Source organism: Centroberyx affinis, unplaced genomic scaffold, assembly GCF_046629955.1.
Source record: "Centroberyx affinis isolate AG114_WGS23_722 - 3 ecotype Tasmania unplaced genomic scaffold, CSIRO-AGI_Caff_v1 ptg000142l_1, whole genome shotgun sequence".
In the NCBI taxonomy this organism is placed as follows: Eukaryota; Metazoa; Chordata; class Actinopteri; order Beryciformes; family Berycidae; genus Centroberyx; species Centroberyx affinis.
In genome coordinates, this window is record NW_027278840.1 from 17,854 (window position 1) to 31,815 (window position 13,962).

The window sequence follows — 13,962 nt, forward strand, 5'->3', positions numbered from 1 at the left end:
CTGCATACCAATTTACCTCTGGCAGGAAAGTTGGTCACATCCTATCTCCAGTCCAGTAGGGGTGTTTCAATACAACCTTAAACTGCAGTTCAGGGTTGATCTCCCTCTGCTACATGCCCTATACCTTTCCTTGGGTCCTCATCACTCTCATTTCTGTCACGAAAAATATTGCACTAGTGAATAAGTATAATCAAAGACAACAAAGATAAAGTCAATGTGTTACCTGACATTGCATGTAATGCATTTAGTATATTTGTCATTAATAAAATGTGGACATAATTGAACAGTCTATACATCAAAGGTACCTGATATCTATGCGAGTAGCTAACTGTTTTCTTAAGTCCTTTGCTGTCCCTTGTGTTAAATGTCTGGAAACCTTTTACAAGGGAAAGCACATAAATAAGGACAGCATAACTTTTTAGCCCGTCCCAGTATTGACAGACACAGCACTGATCCATATGAATCACATGAGTTCTGATGATGGCTTCACACCAAAAAGGCAAGAACATGTAAAACTCAAGTTTTAGGTAAAAACCAGCCCAGTTCAGCTAGATTTTCATGTCAACTTTGAGGACATTTAATACATGTACAACTTTCATTCTGTGATTCTCTAGTATTCATTTATATGTCCTTATATGTTTAATGGACAATCTGTTGCAAGATGAATGTGGCCTCTCCATTAGAACCAAACAAAGAGACTGGCCTCTATCCATAATATCAACAGAAACAGTTCAACATACATACAAAACCACACTTTTCATTCAACCACACACAGCTCCATTCAAGTCTAATACAATCCCCTAGTTTGATCAATCATCAAAGCGGGTTGATCGACATGCATTGACGTCAATGGAGAATTTCTTATTGGACGGTGCTGCAAACCCAAGTCCTGCCCCCCTGCCACTGAAGTCCATTCGGCGCGACTGAGCGCGCTCAAACTCTCCCTGAAGCGCTTGCTGCAAGTTCTGCTGTGCCTCCTTCCCCAGTGCCATATTTTCTCGTCCAGCGCCCGCTCCAGCTGGCTGGGCGCCCTTTTTGAAGCCACCCATCAACCGGAGGAACTTCTGCTGTTGTGCAGAGCTGTCGAACTGGGCGGTGCCCCATTGGCCCAAACCCTGAGGAGCATAAATGTTGGGGATATATATTAGAAATTAAGTACAGCAAAGAAAAAAGTCAAAGGTATATTAGATTGTTTTATTGTGTTTCCAAAACAGTTTTATTTGTTGACACCAACCGAAGGTTTAGCAGGTATTCGAGGTTGAGATGCCTTGTCAATCTCCATTTGTAGAGCCAGTCTTCTTTCCTATGACAAAAAGCAGCTGTGTTACTCATAAGTTACAAGTATTAGTGTATCACTTTTTGTTAACCACAGCCTACTTATAATAATAAACTTTATTGATATAGCACTTTTCAAAAAACAGCCTTACAAAGAAAAGGCAGTGGCAATAAAATCAGCAAATACAACATAGAACAGCACAAAATGTTACCACTGAAAATCTATGTGAGAGCAAATCTATCATAGATGTGAAGCACCCTACACAGTTCAGCAGTATAGCAGAGAGGAGGCGAGTGAATGATCCTGGTTCAGTGTCTGTAGACACTGCCATGCCTCCTAATTGCCACTAGGGGTCAGGCAAGCTAACTGTGAGTGAGTGAGTGAGTGAGTGAGTGAGTGAGCGAGCAACTTATGACTGTCAGTTATTATATTGCTTTCATATAAAGGACATATTGCATTGCAGTGATATGATTCACAAGAAGTTTCAAGAAGTTTTGGAACGGAACAAGGACAAAAAGATCTCAGCCATCTAAGCGGATCTACTGTATCATGGAGATGTGTTTGATTATGAGAAGAGGCAGTCTACCTGGTTGATGGTCACCTCATCTGTGTTTCCAGTCTTCTCTGACAGGAAGACCACATCCATGTGGGGCGTCGCCTGAAACACAGCCGAGGGTAACTCACCACACAAATACAACATCCAAGCATGGTGTCGATAACCTCAGACCACACACACTCACCCCTTGGTCTTCCTGCTCATCGTTGTCCACCTGCTCTAATTTGATCTTCTTACTCTTCTTCTTTTTTGCGGAAGTGTCAACACCCTCCTCTGCTTCTTTCTCACTCTCCACCTTTATTTTAACCTCAGAGGAGCTCTTCTTCCTCTTCTTTTTCTTGCCGTTTGTGTCACCAGCCGCTGCTGCAGTGTGCGTTTCCCTACTCTGCTCCTCCTCCATGACTAGCGGTTCCTCCTCTTCTCCCTTTGAGCTTGCCGTTTTCCTCTTCTTCTTAGGCTCCCTCTCCTCCACTTCACTGGCCTCCGCAGATGCTTTTCTCCTCCGCTCCTTTATTCCTTTTTTCTTTCGGCTCTCACTCTTCTCACTCTTCTCTTCTTCTCCTCCTCTCTTCTTGTGCTTAATTTCTTTATCCTCCTTTGCTGCCGCTTCAAGCTTATCTTTGCCTGCTTTCTTCCTCTTGGCGTTGTGTTGGATCTCCTGTGTTCCTGCTTCGTTTGCCCCCTCTGGAGTTGCAGCTTCAAGCGCAGTCTTTGCCTCTTTCTTCTTCTTCTTTTTCACCATTACTTCCTCAACCACTCCGGTCTCGCCCTCTGGTGTCACCAACCTCTCTTCATTGTTCTCCGATTTAATTTTAGCTTTCTTTTTCTTTTTTGATACCGCTGTTCCACCCTCTCCTTCCCCTGTAGGTTCAGTAGTTTTATTCTCTTTCTTCACAGTGGTTTTCTTTCCCTTTTTCTTTTCTTTACTTTGCTCCTCAGTCTCATCGCCGCTTGCAACTAAAATATTGGTCTTTGCCTTCTTGGCTTTCTTCAGCACTTTATCCTTTCCTACTTGTTCTTCCTTTACATTTTCCTCAACTGGTTCAAACTGTGCTGACTTCTTTTTAATTTTCTTCTGTTTTTCTCCTTCCCCCTTTGCCAAGCTCTGTGCAGTTTCCCCTGTATTTTCTTGCTCAGCCGGCTGTTTCTTCTTTTTGCCGATTCCTTTATCATTTCCATTCTTTTCCTTGACATCATGGCCGTTGGCATCATTCACAGAGTCACTGACAATCTTTTTCTTCTTCTTTTTCTCCTTTTCACCACCGCCATCCCAATTTGAAGACTCCTCTACTTTAACAGCGGTCTCACTTTTATTCTTCTTTTTCTTTTTTACTCCCGCTAGGCTCCCCTCATCAACAGAACTGTCTTCCTTTTCAGGTGCAGCGGCTTGTCCTTTCTTGCTTTTCTTCTCTTTCTTTATAAGACTCTCCGTTACACTCTGCTCATCCTCTTTGACAACCGGCATCTTCTTTTTCCCCTTGCCCACTGGCATCTCCACAGCAACCATCTTCTGGCCTGCCTGGTGAGAGAAATCTAATTGCTGAGAAAGAATACTGAATAAAAACATCAAGGTTGCAGAATGTGTGTGTGTGTGTGTGTGTGTGTGTGTGTGTGTGTGTGTGTGTGTGTGTGTGTGTGTGTGTGTGTGTGTGTGTGTGTGTGTGTGTGTTTAAGAGAGCAGTAGACACTAACCAAAAGTCTGGCTGGCTGCTTAGGCTGGGACTCCTGATCAATGTCTTTCTGCAGGGCCAGTCGTTTTACCTGCAGGGAACGGAACATAAAGTTGTGTCAAAATGTATGTGGTTATAAAAACCTTTACAACATACCGACATGTCATTATGCATGTCTATGTTCTTGTCTTTGTCCTTTTGTCTACTTGTTAGTCCACCTGACTTGTCTCATCTTGTCTGTATGCATGTTTGTCTGTCTGTCCATGCACCTTTTCATCTGTTTGGGAAATTCACTAACATTTATCACATATGGTATTTTTGGGGCGAGGAAAGCTGTTAGGGAACAAATAGGGATTGTAAAGGTGGGTGATATGCTAAGGCAACTTCACTTCTGTTTGTACCACTTGCAAATTTTAAACTAAAAAAACAAAATATTTTAAACACACAGGGTAAGTGTCAGTATAATGACTAATGTGGTACTCTGCACATGTGCACTCATATTAGTTATTCTGGCTGTCTATAAACCAAGTTGTGTTGAGCACATCTTACATTTAAGCAGCATTTTCTATGTCAACCTTGTCATGTCAACCTTGTCAACCTTGTCAACCTTGTCATGTCTACCTTGTCATACAGGTGTGACTTTTCTAACCTGGCAGATCCTTCTGATTGTTTTGCACAGCTTATGACAGGGAGCCTATGGTACACTAGCCTACTGTATAACTGAACACTCGCTAACTCCCTCACTACTGTTAACAGTTGCATCAGTGCTGCTACACTGGAGCTATTCTTTGGTTTTGAATGTAAACTTGTAGTGTGTTCATGTTTAGTCTACATACAGTATGTCTTATATGCATAGTCCTGTTATGTTTATTCCTACACCTAGTGCGTCAGTCCTGTATTGTGTATCGGTCTTCAGTGTGTGTGTCAGTGCCAGCACCAATTAAGCAGGTAACGTTGTACTTGGAGAATAAAATAGATTCTGATAGAAAATCTGCTATCTGATGATGCAGGTGAGTACCTGGTCAATGGCAATCTCATTGGACTTAGGTACAGACTTCTCCGACACAAAGATCACGTCCTCATAGGAATCCGTCTGAAACCAAACATAAAGTAAATATAGTCTTATTCATTAAGGCAAATTAACATGCAGCCCCACTGCACATACACATGTAGAGAACTGTTATCACAGAGTAGCCCTGTTGCTACATGAGTTGTTTTGTTACTACACGCTTCACCAAAAGCAACATGTAAAGGGGGACTTTCCACTTTCAGCTGAATACGGCTATAATGACAGCAAGCTAAAAGCATTTTGCAGACAAACTTCACTGCGCCTCCTCTAGTCTTAAACCACGTTAGCTACCGAACTGCTGCTAGCTAGCATTAGCTAAGCAAGAAGCCGACTAGCAAAAGTAATGCTGACATTGAAAGAAAAAAGTCAGTAAACTAGTAAGACTACTATATTCTCATTCCAGTAAAATACCAATGTAAAATCTGAATAGAAAACAACGGTTTACTCACTTTGCACACTGTAACAATTCACGTGGAAGCGCGTTTACTACTCTCTTACCCCGGAAGTAGTTTCGTCCTCCCGTTCCTGTGACTTGCCAAGCGTCTATAGCAACGTGTGTGTGTGTGTGTGTGTGTGTGTGTGTGTGTGTGTGTGTGTGTGTGTGTGTGTGTGTGTGTGTGTGTGTGTGTGTGTGTGTGTGTGTTTCTGAGCAGAAGAAGTTGTTGTATTGAAGCTGAGCCTTTACGGGGATGATTCAAGTTTTCATTTTTTCCATTTTTTTCCAATATTTTTCCCCAAGTAGGTGTCTCTGGGACAAACACATTTTTTGTGACCTAATCTCTATTTGTAGGGTCTATAAAATGTAAAGTGCTGGGGCCCAAAACTGAAAATTTGATATTTACAGTGGGTTCTTTTTGGGAAGGAAAGTAGGCCTAATAAGCGAGGGAGGGATTAGTAGAGGAGAGTGAGAAAATGAGAGTAGCCGCAAAAGAAAAGCTAAAAAAAAATGGACAGAAATGAGAAGACATGTAGAATGACAAGTGTGATTATAGCCTGACCCAATATGGTGGAGAGTGTTTAGTTTAGTGACTGCGTGACTGACTGGATCATCTGAGATGTGTGCATTTTAATTTGTGATGGAATCGAACATATTAAATGCATCATGAAACATTGCTTTGTTCTTGTGAAGCCTGGCATAATGTTTTATGTCATTTGTGGAAATAAGGAACACAAAACTTTCCTGTTGTGACCCGTCCAAATCCAAATACACAAAAGAATTTGTAATCAACACCTGGCCTTTCATTGATGATGTCTCTGCTCCTTTCTGCTTTTGGGTCAGAGAGAGACGAAAGGTGCAGAGTAAGGAGATGAGGAGGACGTTGAAGACACTAAAAGAACATGGAAAGCATTTGAAGGATCCCTTAAAAATTTATTTTCATATGCACTGCATATTTCCATCTGAAGCTTAGCTCTAGGACAAAACAAAAACAAAAACCAAAAGCCTTCCACAGTATTTAACCAGAAAGCCATTTAATTTGTTATTGTATGAGAAATGGTTCAGAACAACATCATACCCTCCTCTAGGGATTCACAGTAGTAATTGACTGTATTCTTCCTCGCTCCGTCTCTGTAAAGTAACTTACTGCAGTAAAGTGGATCCAAGGCCAGTGCACCGTAAAGGTTAAGAGGCTGAGGAAACGTCAATTTAACAACAAGAAAGTATTTAACGAAACACTTAAGAGCGAAGAAAATGTGCACCGATGTGTTAGCCACTTTGTGCAAATCACATTACAGACATTCATGTTATGCTGCCATGAAAGAGTGATAATACTATCACAAGGGCTTCTCAAAGGAAAATACCAGTGTTTTTTCACATTTGGGATAATTACATAATTGCACATCTATTGTGTAGTGTTACTCCCTTAAAATCCTGCAATAATATTATTTCATTGTATACATACTTATGAGATCATCAGTCAGTGCCAACTACAAATCTAAAACTACAAATGGACTTGGAGCCAAACTCAGTAGTGTCATTAATGTAAACAATACACATGGAAAATAATCTTAAATCATTTCAAATGTTAATAAATATATTGCTCATTCTGAAAGGTTCCAGTTAAATTCACCATGATGGATCATTGTTTCAGACTGAATGTTCTTGGGATATTTGATGGAATTTGAAACTGAATGGGATTCAATGAACAGCAGAATGTAATGTGATGCTGATTTACATTTCACAACACAATCAATTGCCTTGTTGAATCTAAAGTGAGCAAATGAGATAGATGACTAAAACTAAAACTAAAACTGGTATTTTCCTTCAAAATGTATATATCAAAATTCTAGAAAACACTGAAAATACAATATTAATTGTGACACATTACATTGTTTCTTAAATGTGCTTTTACATGCATTCAAATCTCAGACTGTCACAATGCCCAGACATGATTAGAGCTGATAAAGTGCAAATTCACAACTTCAAAAAGTACTGCAAACCCTTTACTGCAGTAGGCCTACATATATATTGCAGTACTGAATAGCTATTTACTATAATCTTATAAATAAAAAAAACTAATTATTTGCATGCATATCAAAGCTATGGACTTTTATTTTGCCTTTTATATCATCCCTCAACACTCCAGAGGTCAAGATAGGGTCTATTAAGTAAAGCATGGATGATATCCAGTAGCACTTAGATTAGATTTTTAGTCAGTGCTAATAAAAAGGAGATTTGAAGAGAAAAATACTGCAAGAGTGTCCTTGGTGTCTTTTCAGCATGAAGTAGAGGGGGCAGGCAAGCTTTGTGGGCGTATTGAAGTAATTTACATGAACGTCATGAAGGTCTTCCTGTATCGCAGCTTTAAGCCAAACAGAAAGAGAAGCTATAAATATCACAACACTAAAGGTAAGTTTCACAAAGCAAACAGTACAGATGATCGGTAATCAGCAAGAAGCCGCACTGGTTTCAGAGCCTTGCTCTTCCAAAGTGTTTAGCTGTACAGTAATGCAAATTAAAGTCCCTACTTGAATCTTAATTTGCCTCTTGGTCCAGTGGCAGTTGATTCAGTTACTTCCCTTCAATGGCTTGCTGGACACATTAGTATTTGATCCTCATACAAGATAACATGACTCCATCTCCTCATCAGTATGTTACAAGCAAGATTTCATGAGCAGATCTGTGCTGATCAAAATAATGCACTGTAAATGCCCTCACAATCAAGTACAATCAAGAAAACTTAACAAAAATACTATTATATATGTTTGTAAAATTCATAGATGTATCTAGAAACACAAATTTAGCTCCCATCAAATCCAAGAGCTCATTCAAACTGATGTCTGTAATACTTCATTCTTCTTAGGCAACAGGGAACTTCTACGACCATCACACATTTGACACCAGCCAGTGGATCCTCTTGTCTTCAAGTCTTGACTCCTATATTACCACAACTGTCTTCCAGTGTAGTTAATTGGGGCTGTAGGCATCTACAAGAGACAAACAAGTAGCTGTTAAGTATAATGGTGCATTAAGTTAGTTGGTGAGAGAGAGAGGGGGAGAGAGAGAGAGAGAGAGAGAGAGAGAGATCTTCAGAGCTATAAGAACGAATCTGATCAGTTATGATTTATGTCATTTTCAATTCTGTCATGTCATTTAGAGTTGACAATGTAGGCTATGCTCAATGTATCCGTGTTCAATATTGTTTGGGTTAGGGTTAGGGTTAGGGTTAGAGAGAGAGATAGCAGGTCTGTTTCTGCCATACTCACTGTTCCACCGTTCATGACGAGGGCCATCTCAGTGGGTTGGTAGACGTGACCTCTGAAGGGGATGCCAGGACGGATACTCCCATGGCTGCTGTGGTATGTTCCACCTCGGAGAGCTGACAGACCAAGCAGGGTAAAACCATATAGCAAATTCAGTGACCTTAGCAGGCAGATGCAAACACACACACACACACACGTTACAGGTGTCATTCATGCTAGCAAGGATTATAGCATCTGGATTATAACAATTCTAGTTTATGGAGTCCCTGGGTCCCTGGATGACTGCTTTACCAATGGACTTGAGTTTGATGGTTTGAAAGGATGGTTTTCCTATCAGAGGAGTGATTTTAGCTCTGTTATACACACACACATGCGCACACACATGTAACGTACTTGCACTGTGTTCCTCCATGGAGTAGGCCTGGTTATCTGGGAAAGACCGGTGAGAGTGTGTGGGGAGCTCCTCTCCAAAGTGTGGCGGAGGGGTAGGCTGACTGGTGTCAAAGAAGTCTTGCGCGGTGGACGACGGAGGTTTCCACAGACACAGGTGGGCTTCTGGGATAGCGTGGAACAGCAGCAGGATCCAGCCCTGAGTGACCAGGGCCACCGCCAGCGCAGGCTCGTCCCACGTCTTCACGCCCTTCCTTCCCCCCATCCCGGACCTCTCCCCTCTCCCCTTCATCCTCAGTGCCTGACTGCCGTACAGATAGAACCCCAGCCAGGCAACCCACAGCAGTGCTGAAGCCAGACAGGACAGGAAGAGCCAGACGCCATTACACCTCCATCTCCGTTTTTCACTCGCTCCTTCTCTGTCTTCCTCCCTTCCACTTCCTCCCTCTGCTTCCATCTCTCCTCCACACAGCACCACCCCCAGTGAAAGCCCCATAGCTGTGAGGAGCAGCCCCAGAGTGTAGCTGCAGGTCAGAGCAAAGTCTAAAGGCGGGTAGTCGCAGGCCGGGTGACCTTCCCTGACTACAGTCAGCAGGACCCATTCGGCAGAAATGATCCCCTGAACCAGGGCCAAGGCCATCCCAAGCCCTGCCAGGCAGCTGCCTGCTGGGCTAGTCTTGCCAGCCACCAGCCTCCTGAGCCTCACACCCTGGACTAACAAGCTGGAGAAGCAGAGGGCAAAAAGGGGCCCCCAGAGGGCCCTGCGGACCACACAGAGGGCCTGGTTTTTCCCTACCAGGAAAGCCAGAGAGAGGGAGAAGAGCCCCAGGAGCGTGGCCAAGAGCAGGAGAAGAGGCCCCAGGCCAGAGCGCCTGGCAGGGTCGCAAATAGAGCGCAGCCTGGTGAGGAGGACTAGTGAGAGGACCAGAGAGGCGAGGGCCCCGCCGCAGGCCATCGCCTCCAGAACCACCCCCCAAACTGACTCCAGGTCACACAGCACTCTGTACGGAGGGTCCACATCCACACTGCATCCCCGTGGAGGAGCAGAGGGGTGTGATGAACCACAGCCAATCAGTGCCAGGAGGCAGAAGATGATATGGCTGACGGCCATCTTAGAGAGACAGGACGAGGAAGAATGTGATAAGATAAGGAGAGAGAGAGAGAGAAGGGTATAAAGGTACAGAGGGATAAAAAGCAATAAACCGAAAGTGATGGTGTGGACAGAGATACAGAGATGTGGGATGGAGAAATGTAGTGATAAATCATATTAGTTTATACAGTGTTTCCATAATTCTAGTCATACAATAGCACACACTATAGCAATCGATAGATTAAGGTCTGATAACACTATTTTATTTTAGAAGGGAATATGTCACTCTCCCTTTCAGGCACACATACACACATACACACACACACACACACACACACACACATAGACGCACACAGTGCACAACCCAGCACAGAACTGCTTTTAGCACTGGGCAATGGTTTCCATGGGAACGAGAAACAGCGTGGGCTGACTACATTGCATACTGGGCTTTTAGAAGTCGAGTTTCAGTACTCAAAAGCACACAGAAACACACATAGACGCACATACACGCACACACACACACACACACATACATACATACACACAAAACATCAGAACATACTAAAATTATTTAACTTGTCAATCCTTATGATTCCAACTCACCTCAGATGGATTCTTGTCTGACTGAATTATTGACTTTGAAGAGGCATCATCATTTTCCCTGCATGATTCACAGATCAGTAGGCGTCACTTCAGCTGGAGAAAGTCTTTTTTTAAATCCCAATTAATGAAATCCTTGAGGAAAAAAAGAGCAGAAAGAAAAGCATTTCCATTGTATCCTTGAAAATGAAAAGTCTTTTATGTTTCTCCCCGCCAACACAATTCCCAGTGTGTTTCAAAGTACGAAACAGCGCATTTTGTCACACAAACAAATAACATGTTTTGATGCTGCAATGGCTCGTCCGGCTGCTCCAAGAGAGATCCACAATGTATGATGCATGCCTTGATACTTCACACACCCACATAGCCAAATATATCTTCTGTCTCTCTTTCACTCTTCTCTCTCTCTCTCTCACTGTCCCTGCCTCTCTCACTCCTTCTGTCCTCTCTCTCTCTTTCTCTTCATTCTGTCTGTATGCCTTTCTCTCTCTCTCTCTCACTCTCTCTCTCTCTCTCTCTCTCTCTCTTTCTCCTTGCTTCACGCTGAATCTGCGGAGGTGTCAACAGAGATGCAGTCCAATCTTTACCTCTGTCCACCCACACATGGGGGTCTATGAATTGCTGGAGCACCTGTCTTGCCAGGAAAAAAAAGTATATAAGCATTGCCATTCAAAGTCAATGTAATCCAGTATTAGTCACTCGGCTGCACATCTTATTTCCTGGCTTCACGGTCCCTTATCTTCCTCATATACCACTGCTCCGCACAACCAAAGCTGCATGAGATGTAGATACATCTTTAATTTGCGCTGAGCAAACACCAGATTGAAGCAAAACAATTGGAACACTATTTAGTTGCAAGGTGTCTGGAGACAGAGTACGTTGCAGAGTGAAGACGGGTTAGGGAGGGGAGCAGAAGGAGCAGGGAAGGGGCAGATGGCCGATCTAAACACAGGTGAGTACTGTACCCACGTGGCCATCCTAGTAGAGAACGTTGCATAACACTCTGGAAGACATGACTCAGCCAAGTCTGCCTTTAGGCTGGAGTAATCTCCTCCCCTGTGGCCTGTGACGCAGTGCATTTCTGTGTGTGTGTGTGTGTGTGTGTGTGTGTGTGTGTGTGTGTGTGTGTCTGTGTGTGTGTGTGTGTGTGTGCTTGTGCAAGTGCGCGTGTGTGTGCGCACAGGTACATGCGTGGTGCAGCATACTGTACATGCCAGTATTTCTGTGTGTGAGAGATGATGGGGGTACTAACAACACAAAAACTTCAAAACCTTCTATTTTCAGTTTTCAGACAGGCTCCCCATCACAAGACTCTTCTTTGGATGCGGCTGAATACCTTTTTGTTGAAAAAAGAACATGCAAAATAAATTAATTCTGTTTATTCTGTTCTATGTCAGAAGTTATTAGTTACACCAATGACTTCATGTTGGAGCTTGAGAGGACATGAATAAAGCCATGATATGAAGCAGCCATTGTGGTTAATTGCGTCCATTCAGATCAGTGTGAGATATTGACCTTGACAGACACTAGTGATCTCAATTACAGACAGAGGCCAAACATAGACCTGCTTTTAAAGGGAAAGCTAAAGCTGGTTTTGAACAAGGTACACACATAAACACACACACACACATAAGCAGTGTCAGTCATGGCAGTCTAATCCAAATAGTGCGCTCAATACTATCCTCACTGGCATGCCAGCAACAGCTGTGCCTGAATGTCAGAGTACTGAATGTCTTTTATACACAGTCCATTATCCATTACTTATGGAACAAGAAAACTAAGTAGTCCCAAAACCCAGGATCCAGAGGTCCTTGAGAAGGTTTCATGCAGCCCACAGCAAAATAACAGTTAACTTAATTTCATTATTTAATTCACTAGAAGTGAGAATTCTGACCATATGTTTCAATCTCTCCACCTTTTTCCCTTTCTCCGGAGGGTGGGGCGTGGGGAATAAAAGATATCTTAAATTAGCATTTCGGTTGGTCATATGAGAGATATCTCAAATGCTAATTTACAATATCTCTCTATTACATTATAACTAGCCAAAATGCTACTTTAAAATATTTCAGATATCTGTAATGAGAACTACTGGAACTACCACTACTAAGCCTATACTGGCATTGGGGTGGATGACGCTGTCATCTACCTCCTACATAGATCCCTCTCTCACCTGGAAAAGGCTGGGAGCACTGTGAGAATCATGTTTTTTGATTTTTCCAGTGCTTTCAATACCATACAGCCAACACTTCTGAGGGACAAGTTGGAGCGCACAGGGGTGGACCACCACCTCACAACATGGATCCTGGACTACCTCACCAACCGACCACAGTATGTGAGGATACGGGACTGTGAGTCCGACATGGTTGTCTGCAGCACGGGGGCCCCGCAGGGAACAGTCCCGGCTCCCTTCCTCTTCACCCTCTACACTGCAGACTTCACACACAACTCCACCTGCGCCACGCCAACTGCCACCTGCAAAAGTTCTCTGATGACTCCGCAATTGTCGGCCTCATCACAGATGGGGACGACAGGGAGTACAGAGAACTGACCCAGTGCTTTGTGGAGTGGTGCCTGCGGAACCGCCTCCAGATCAATGCAGGGAAAACCAAAGAGCTTTTGGTGGACTTCCACAGAAGCAAACACTCTCCTCCTGTACCAGTGAACATCAAGGGAATGGACATTGAGATGGTGAAGTCTTACAAGTACCTGGGTGTTCACCTGAATAATAAACTGGACTGGACAGACAATCCACATGCACTTTAGAAACTTAACAAACTGGTTAAGAAGGCCAGCTCTGTCCTGGGATGCCCCCTTGACCCAGTGGAGGTGGTGGGCGAAAGGAGAATGATGGCTAAACTGTCATCCCAGATTGAGAACATGTCCCACCCCATGCAAGACACTCTGACAGCACTGGGCAGCTCCTTCAGTGACAGGCTGCTTCACCCGCGGTGTGTGGAGAGGTACTGCAGGTCCTTCCTTCCCACTGCTGTAAGACTTTACAACCAACACTGCTCCCAGTAGACCACACACACACCAAGACTGACAATTTCACTCATGTGCAATATTGAATGTATACCAACTGTGCAATATCAATATTTCCCTATGTGCAATAATGTGACTTCAATAACTGTTTACTTATTTATTTATTTATTTATTATATATTGCTTTTTACTGATGCCTTTTTTTTTACTTGCTTTTGCACTATCCCCTTTGCTGCTGTGACACCATAAATTTCCCCGTTGTGGGATTAATAAAGGATTATCTTATCTTATTTTATCTTATCTTACTGCTGCAGCAGCTGTAGTAGCCTAGTAGCAGCAGCAGTTTTGTTGCTTGCCACTACTGACTACTAACCTGGCTTACTGCTGCAGCAGCAGGAGCACCTGCGGCAGCACCCAGCACATTCAATGGAGCCCCTGGTAAAGCTCTTACTGTGGACTTTGACAAGGGCCTACAACCCTGTAAGATAAGATAAGATAAGATAAGATAAGATAAGATAAGATAAGATAAGATAAGATAACATTAGCAGCAAAGTAGCTGGTGAAGCTACTTTTCAGGTATGTCACAGGGGGACAAACGAGATTGGTGTTACTCAGGTGTCTCGTGCCA

The 13,962-nt window shown here is 43.2% G+C and overlaps 2 protein-coding genes and 1 long non-coding RNA gene across 4 annotated transcripts; all 3 read right to left on the minus strand.

The window, feature by feature from the left end:
- Positions 1-221: 221 nt before the first annotated feature.
- On the minus strand, positions 222-3,136 carry LOC139654466 (lysine-rich nucleolar protein 1-like). Its single transcript, XM_071531542.1, has 4 exons — positions 2,017-3,136; positions 1,863-1,934; positions 1,235-1,303; positions 222-1,115 (listed from the first exon to the last, which is right to left on the minus strand). The coding sequence occupies exons 1-4, from the start codon at positions 2,572-2,574 to the stop codon at positions 810-812; spliced, it is 1,005 nt and encodes a 334-aa protein (XP_071387643.1). The 5' UTR covers positions 2,575-3,136; the 3' UTR covers positions 222-809.
- A 65-nt stretch (positions 3,137-3,201) lies between these two features.
- LOC139654355 (uncharacterized) lies at positions 3,202-5,085 on the minus strand. The gene is made up of 4 exons (XR_011696023.1): positions 5,021-5,085; positions 4,521-4,595; positions 3,525-3,593; positions 3,202-3,351 (listed from the first exon to the last, which is right to left on the minus strand). It is a non-coding gene; the product is annotated as an uncharacterized lncRNA (long non-coding RNA).
- Positions 5,086-7,952: 2,867 nt separating this feature from the next.
- Positions 7,953-9,774, minus strand: LOC139654476 (G-protein coupled receptor family C group 5 member B-like). 2 transcript variants are annotated; one of them, XM_071531563.1, is made up of 3 exons: positions 8,667-9,774; positions 8,277-8,389; positions 7,953-7,997 (listed from the first exon to the last, which is right to left on the minus strand). In XM_071531563.1, the coding sequence occupies exons 1-3, from the start codon at positions 9,772-9,774 to the stop codon at positions 7,953-7,955; spliced, it is 1,266 nt and encodes a 421-aa protein (XP_071387664.1). The 2 variants fall into 2 exon arrangements, with proteins under 2 accessions (XP_071387664.1, XP_071387655.1); XM_071531554.1 differs by having other exon boundaries at positions 8,268-8,389.
- Between the last annotated feature and the right edge of the window lie 4,188 nt (positions 9,775-13,962).

What these genes read in the sequence shown, in the direction of transcription:
- LOC139654466 (XM_071531542.1), bottom strand. Translation starts at nt 2,574, where the DNA reads ATGGTGAAAAAGAAGAAGAAGAAAGAGGCAAAGACTGCGCTTGAAGCT. An exon ending in ATGAGCAGGAAGACCAAGGG is followed by an intron (nt 1,935 to 2,016) that starts GTGAGTGTGTGT and finishes GCTGTGTTTCAG; the next exon opens with GCGACGCCCCACATGGATGT. An exon ending in GAATACCTGCTAAACCTTCG is followed by an intron (nt 1,116 to 1,234) that starts GTTGGTGTCAAC and finishes TATGCTCCTCAG; the next exon opens with GGTTTGGGCCAATGGGGCAC.
- LOC139654476 (XM_071531554.1), bottom strand. Translation starts at nt 9,774, where the DNA reads ATGGCCGTCAGCCATATCATCTTCTGCCTCCTGGCACTGATTGGCTGT. An exon ending in CATGGAGGAACACAGTGCAA is followed by an intron (nt 8,390 to 8,666) that starts GTACGTTACATG and finishes TTGGTCTGTCAG; the next exon opens with CTCTCCGAGGTGGAACATAC. An exon ending in ACGGTGGAACAGTGAGTATG is followed by an intron (nt 7,998 to 8,267) that starts GCAGAAACAGAC and finishes TGTCTCTTGTAG; the next exon opens with ATGCCTACAGCCCCAATTAA.